Source organism: Cebus imitator, unplaced genomic scaffold (assembly GCF_001604975.1).
Source record: "Cebus imitator isolate Cc_AM_T3 unplaced genomic scaffold, Cebus_imitator-1.0 Scaffold235, whole genome shotgun sequence".
Lineage (NCBI taxonomy): Eukaryota > Metazoa > Chordata > Mammalia > Primates > Cebidae > Cebus > Cebus imitator.
Window position 1 is genome coordinate 761,983 of NW_016107550.1, and position 7,499 is coordinate 769,481.

At 52.0% G+C, this 7,499-nt stretch overlaps 1 protein-coding gene across 2 annotated transcripts in view; it reads right to left on the reverse strand.

The window, feature by feature from the left end:
* LOC108282091 (phospholysine phosphohistidine inorganic pyrophosphate phosphatase) overlaps positions 1 to 6,597 on the reverse strand; it is a 152,300-nt gene extending 145,703 nt beyond the window's left edge. The window contains exon 1 of one of the 2 annotated variants that reach the window (XM_017497857.1): positions 6,395 to 6,597. In XM_017497857.1, the coding sequence (XP_017353346.1) occupies positions 6,395 to 6,519 (125 nt within the window). In that variant the 5' untranslated portion in view covers positions 6,520 to 6,597. The remainder of the gene's footprint in view (positions 1 to 6,394) is intronic. The other variant, XM_017497856.2, reaches the window with a different exon arrangement.
* Positions 6,598 to 7,499: the final 902 nt, after the last annotated feature.

The following is a 7,499-nucleotide window of genomic DNA, read 5'->3' on the forward strand; positions in this document are numbered from 1 at the left end:
AAAAAAAAAAAAAAAAAAAAAAAAAAAAAAAATCCAAGAAGAAGAATGGTGACAGTGGGTCGCCCCTTGCCGGCTCACAGAATGGATGATGCTGCCTGGGAACCCACGGTGCTGTGAGCTGCCACGGAGGCATGTGCTCCCCCTGCCAACCCTAAGACCGCCGCATCACACTTGTCCTTCTGCAGCGGCCGGTCTCACCCCAGGAACCTCCTTTGAGCTCCTGCAGGACTTCAAAGCGGGCTGTGCATATCAAGGAGGCCACAGCATGAAAGGCACAGGGCCACCGAGCTCCCGTGGCTGCAGGCCACACAGGCTTCCCCTGGCAAGCAGGGCCTGTTCCGTGAAGGCTTCCTGGCTCCACCACCAGGCGAGGAAAACAGGCGTCCTGTATCTCTGGAAAATCCCTGGGGAAAATTCCAAAAGCAGGGACATTTTCCTGGAGTGGGGAGTCTCCTGCACCACCTTCGCAGCCGCTTTGGGCCTCTGTCACGGACCCCACGGGCTTGCAGGGGAGGGTGTACAGAGCTTCCCGGGCCTGAGCATGGTGATCTGGCCCTAGAGGCACTGGGTCTTTGTGGAGGGGCCTTGCCCTCAAAAGCCAACAGAAGAGCTGAAGGGGGCCAGAAAGTCTGAGAGCCGGAGGGCACGCTGGGGTGGGCCAAACCAGGTCTGTGGGTACTGGGTGGCTCAATGGCTCCTTCAGTGAAAACCCCACCAGGAAGCCTGTGTAACTGGGGGCCAGTGGGAGAGGCCACAGAGGTTGCTTGAAAAGCCCCCAGAGGACAAGGTGGGGCATGGGGACTTGGTCCTATGGCATGGGAAGCCCATGGCTTGCAGGGACAAGGCCATCAGTTCTGCAGGCCCACAGATGGCACAATAACAAAACCTCCCAGACCACCGGTGCGATGTCCCCTCACCAAAAATAATCCCATATGCTTTTGGGAAGGGAGCTCTTAGCCTCTCCCAGCCACGTCACAGGCTATGGTGTATTTCAGGATTGTTATTATATTGCTGTTATATGTGTACAGTGTCGCTGCTACCAGAGTGACCCCCAGCTAGATAAATCTGCAGGAGCCAAAGCAAATCAAAACAAAACCCTCCTGGTGACCAGTCAGAAGAGGCCAGCCCAGAACCCACAGAGGTTAACAGAACCCTTTCCGGTGTCACAACCTGGAATCTGCGCATGCTTGTTGGAAAGTTCTGTATCCATTGGGGGCCATCTGCTCAGAATAAGCTGTCAGAGAAGGCTGTGATCTTTCCCAACACCCCCTTCTCCCTCAAGGATTCCAAGTAGGGGTTTGGGTTGGGCAGACCAGGGCTCAAACTGTCCCTGGGGGGCTGGGCGTGGTGGCTCACACTTATAATCCCAGCACTTTGGGAGGCCAAGGCAAGTGGATCACTTGCAGTCACGAGTTTGAGACCAGCCTGGCCAACATGGTGAAACCCTGTCTCTACTGAAAATACAAGTATTAGCCAGACATGGTGGCGGGCACCTGTAATCCCAACTACTTGGGAGACTAAGACAGAAGAAGTGCTTGAACTCGGGAGGTGGAGGTTGCAGTGAGCCAGGATTGCACCACTGCACTCCAGCCTGGGCACCAAGATTAAAACTCCATTTCAAAAAAATTAAAAAGACCGGCTGCAGTGGTTCACACTTTGGGAGCCTGAGGTGGGTGGGTCATGAGGTCAGGAGTTCAAGACCAGCTTGGCCAACATGGTAAAACCCCATCTCTATTAAAAATATAAAAAATAGCCAAGCGTGGTGGTGAGCCCCTGTAATCCCAGCTACTCAAGAGGCTGAGGCAGGAGAATCAGTTGAACCCAGGAGGTGCAGGTTGCAGTGAACCGAGATCGCACCACTGCACTCCAACTTGGGAGAAAAGAGCAAGACTCCGTCTGAAAAAAAAAAGTTTTTTAGAGATGGGGTCTCACTCTGTCACCCAGGCTGGAGTGCATTAGCACATTCATAGCTCACTGCAGCCTTAAACTCCCGGATTAAGACAATCCTCCTGCCTCAGTCTCCCAAGTAGTTTGGACTACAGGCGTGCACCACCATGTCCAGCTAATTTTTGTACTTTTTGTAGAGATGGGGTCTCACTGTGTTGCCCAGGCTGGTCTCAATCCTCCTGCCTCCAGCCTCCAGCCTCCCAAAGTGCTGGGATTACAGGCATGAGCCACTGTGCCCAGACGTTAATATTTTGAATTTTAATATTCAATTTAATATTTGAATTTCAATATTTTGAATAGAAAATACATTCGCATGGTTCAAAAACCTTAAAAATGTTGACAGGCAGCCGGGCGCGGTGGCTCACACCTATAATCCCAGCACTTTGGGAGGCCGAGGTAGGGGGATTGCATGAGGTCAGGAGTTCGAAACCAGCCTGGCCAACATAGTGAAACCCCGTATCTACTAAAAATACAAAAACTAGCCAGGTATGGTGGCAGGTACCTGTAATCCCAGCTACTCTGGAGGTTGAGGCAGGAGAATCACTTGAACCCAGAAGGCAGAGGTTGCAGTGAGCCGAGATTGCGCCACCACCCTCCAGTCTGGGTGACAGAGCAAGACTCCATCTCAAAAACAAAACCAAAAATGTTGATATACAAAGTTATACAGTGAGGAGTCTTTCTCCTGCCCTGTCTCCAACCACACAGGGACCCCACTTTCCTTATCCTCCAGCTCTTCCCAGACTCCGAAGCAGCCTGTGTCCTTCCAGTGTCTTTATGCAAACACCAGAAGGAATACATTCCAGCATTTCTGCCTTTTCTACACCAGAAACAGCGCACCATGCACCCTGCTGTGTGCTTGCTGTCTCCACTACTAATATGTCTACAGACAGGGGTGCTCATTCCTTTTTACACTGCATGTTACTCTGCTGTATAGACAGACCTCAGTACTCCCCTGCTGATGGCTATCTGAGCTGCTTCCAGGCTTTTGCTATTTAAAAGGCACTTCCGGGAATGACCTTGTACTTGCATCATTTCTCACGCACGAGACAGGGCAAGTTCCCAGAAGTGGAACCACTAGTAGATAATGTCAAATGTATCTTCCACAAGCAATGTGGCAGGATCTGTTTCCACAAACTCTCACAGAGAATGTGTTCTCATACTTCCGGATTTGGGCCAATTTTGTCAAATTGATGAAACACAGCAGCTTGGTATAGTTTTAATTTGCATTTCTCAGGCCAGGCGTGATGGCTTACGCCTGTGATCCCAGCAGCTTGGGAGGCCAAGGTGGGTGGATCACTTGAAGCCAGGAGTTCGGGACCAGCCTGGCCGTCGGTACAAAACCCCATCTCTACTAAAAATACAGAACTCAGCCAGGCGTGGTGGCACCCACCTGTAGTCCCAGCTACTCAGGAGGCTGAGGCATGAGAGTCATTTGAACCCAGGAGGCAGAGGCTGCAGTGAGCCAAGATGGTTCGCACTTCTCTTACTTGAGTAAGGCTGAGCGTCTCTCATTCTTCCTTTCCCGTGAACCGTTTCTGTCCTTGCTCACATTGCTATTGGGCTGCTTGTTTGTTGTCTTTGCTTTCCAGATTTTGAGTCATGGATGTAAAGTCCTCCTCTCCAAGATTTCAAAGGAAATCTCCCTTGCTTTCATTTGCACTTGTATGTCTCACTTTTTACATTTGTATTTCTTTAAAACACAAAAATCAGGCCAGGCGCTGTGGCTCACGCCTGTAATCCCAACACTTTGGGATGCTGAGGCTGGTGGATCACAAGGTCAGATCGAGCACATCTTGGCCAACATTACGAAACCCCATCTCAACAAAAAATATGAAAATTAGCTGGGCATGGTGGCATGCACCTATAGTCCCAGCTACTGGGGAGGCTGAGGCAGAAAAAATCGCTTGAACCTGGGAGGTGAAGGTTGCAGTGAGCTGAGATCGCACCACTGCAGCCTGGGCAACAAGAGTGAAACTCTGTCTCAAAAAATAAATAAATAAATAAAAAACAGACCATGTGATATGCCTAACTAAAGTCTTCACTGACTTCCTGCCACTCAGGATAAAGTCCGGACACCCCTCAGTACCCCTCAAGTTCCTGCCTGGTATAGCCACTCCCCACCCCCCACACTCCTCCTGGGCACACGGGACTCTTTAGCCCCTCCAACTCGCCAAGGGCGCTTTTCCTCAGGCCTTTGCAGCTACCATCCTTCTGCCTGGAATGTGCTTCCTCCACCTCCTCCCACAGACGGTTCCCACTTATCCCTCCAGAACCATCCGGTGCCTTCTCCTCAGAGCTGCCCCACCCCCTCCCTAGCACAGACCACCCTTGCCCATCACGATCTCAGTGCCCTCCCGTCTTCACACCCCTTACTTAGGCTCACCTGTGATGATGCGCTTTACCTGTGTGCCTGCAGCTTTCCTGTGCCTCTCCCCTCCACATGCCAGCCTCAGGAGGCCTTGCCTGCCCCAGTCACAGCACTGAGCTCTGGCCTCCTGCTCCCCGAATGAGACCCACTTCACCCCAAATCACTGCCCAGAGCCCTCTGCTGGATTCCCATCAGTGCCAACCACAGGATGCTCTCATCTGTGACGGAGCCAGTCTAAAGCTTTAGGTAATGGAGAATAAGGTCAGGAATGCATTTAACTCTGACCTTCAGCCAACACTGAGGGCAGACCCATGACCAGGGGAGTGTCCTAGGTCTAGACTGCCCTTCACACTTGCTCCTGGAAGCCAAGTCTCCCTGTTCCCAGTTCCCTGCCTCCCAAACATCTCTGGCTGCGCTATGCAGGACTGTTTGGGTCCCTATTATCTCAGCAGCTCCCAGACATACAGATTGGTAGGACAGGGTCTCTAAGCAGGACCAAGAGGCTCGCTTAATTACCATCTACAGGTAGGTATATTGAGTCCCAGTGACATCAAGCCACCAAACCACAGTGCCCCAGCTAATGACTCTGGGAGGCCAAGTCCTGGCAATTAGCCCTTCCCAACTCTACAAAAAATACAAAGATATTAGCTGGGCATGCTGGTGCACACCTGTAGTCCCAGCTACTTAGGAGGCTGAGGTGGGAGGATCTGTTGAGCCCTTGAGGTGGAGGTTGCAGTGAGCTGAGATTGAACCACTGCACTCCAGCCTGGGCAACAAAGTAAGATCCTGCCTCAAAAAAAAAAAAAAAAATTAGGCCAGGCACAGTGGCTCATGCCTGCAATCCTGGCACTTTATGAGGCTGAGGCAGGAGGACTGCTTGAGCCAAGGAGTTTAAGACCACCCTGGCAATATAATGAGACCTTGTCTCCAAAAAAAATGATGAAAAGTGTCCCTCATGGTCAAGTCTTGGTGGGCGTGATGTTCTTTTCCTCCTCCTCTCACCTAAGCCAATGCAGTCCAATAGAATTATAATGAGAGCCACAAAGGTAATGTAAAGCTTTCTAATAAGCACATTAACAAAAGTTAAAAAAAAAAGGTAGAATTTCAAATATTTAAACCTAAAACAGTATATTAAAAATATTATCAGCCAGCCACGTGGCTCACACCTATAATCCCAGCACTTTGGGAGGCGGAGGCAGGCAGATCACCTGAGGTCAGGGGTTCCGGACCAGCCTGGCCAACATGGAGAAACCCCATCTCTACAAAAATACAAAAATTAGCCAGGCATGATGGCGTGTGCCTGTAACCCCAGCTATTCAAACGCTTGAGGCGGAGGTTGCAGTGAGCGGAGATCGTGCCATTGCACTCCAGCCCGGGCAACAGAGCAAGACTATCTCAACAAAACAAAACAAAGCAAACAAAAAATATATTGTCATTTCAACATGCCAACAACATGAAACCGTTTTCATGTTATTTTACATTTTTCTCACTAAGTCTTGTGTTTTGGGGGGTTTTGTTTGGAGACAGTCTTACTGCAGCCTTGACTTCCTGGGCTCAAGCGAACCTCCTGCCTCAGCCTCCCAAGTGGCCGGGCCTACAGGCGTGCACCGCCACACCCGGCTTATTTTTACATTTTTAGCAGAGACCGGGTCTCCCTATGTTGCCCAGGGTGGTCTCCAACCCCTGGCTTCAAGCGATCCTTTCTCCTCCGCCTCTGAAAGTGTTGGAATCACAGGTGCAAGCCACCCTGCCGGCCAAGTATTGTTAATCGGTGTGCATTTTACCCTTACGGCACATCTCAACTCAGACTGGCCACATGTCAAGCGCTCAGCAGTGCATGTGCCAAGTGGCGGCCCTGTCTGACCGCGCAGCCCTAACCATCAGAGGCCTGGTGCACGCCCGGGGCAGCAGTGGGGTCCTCCCCTGCTAGCTCCGTGCGAGCACCGGGGTGGGAAGGGGAGGACTGGGCGGGGTCTGCACCAAGGCCCCGCCCCTTCCGCCCCGCCCCCTGCCGACAACCGAAGGACCTGGCTGAGCGTAGAGCCCGGCTCCCCCAGCGGCGCGCCGCGACACACTCACCTGGCCACCGCCTCCACCGAGCCGGCGATGGCCGTGCCGCCGCCCGCGCCGCTGTCGTACAGCACGCCCGAGATGTCGAGCAGCACTCCGCGCACGCCAGCGAAGAGCTCGCCCCACGGGGCCATGGCGTCCGACAGTGCTCCTCTGTTCCGCTTCCCAAGCGGCGCGGGTACCGCGGCCGCACAGGAGCGCCTGGGAAGTGTAGTCCCATGGGCGAGGCGGGGCGGGGCAGGAAGGCGGGGCGCAAACCCGGAACTGGGGCGCGGCCTGGGCACCCCGGCGCCGCGCGACCCAGAAACGGTGTCCTTTTCGGAAGTTTTCTTCCCAGGAGGTCAGCCGACAAAGAGCAAGAAAAGCAGAAAACAAGTAACTAAGAAAGGTCAAAAGCAAATTGAGACAACAAATAAGAAGGCACCTGTAGCCAGGGGTGGTGGCTCACGCCTGCCGTCCCAGGACTTTGGGAGGCAGAGGCGGACGGACCGCTGGAGCCCTGGAGTTCTAGACCAACCCGGTCAACATAGTGAGACCTTGTTCCTATTAAAGAAAAAAAGAAAAAATACAATACAAAATTGAGGTCGGGTGCAGTGGCTCACCCCTGTAATCCCACCACTCTGGGAGGCCACGGTGGGCAGATCACTTGAGGTCAGGAGTTCAATACCAGCCTGGTCAACATAGTGAAACCCCTATCTCTACTAAAAATACAAAAATCAGCTGGGAGTGGTGGCGCATGCCTGTAGTTCCAGCTACTGCGGAGGCTGAGGCGGGAGAATCACTTGAACTTGGGAGGCGAAGGTTGCCTGAGCCAGGATTGCACCACTGCCCTCCAGTCTGGGCAACAGAGCAAGACTCAGTCTCAAAAAAAAAAAAAAAAAAAAAAAAATTGTATGCAGATAACAGCCCTGGTAGATGAAGATGCATAGGAACTGGGCGGAGAAGAAAATGGGACTATCACACTGCGTTAGGCCCAGGAGATTTTTTGATAAGCTATAAAATACCCCTCAATCCTACATTATTTTTGCAATAAATACAAATTGATATTGAAAGGATGGAGTTTCCTTGATGGCCCCTTGGAACCTTTCAAATTATTAAATTGAAACAAGAACAC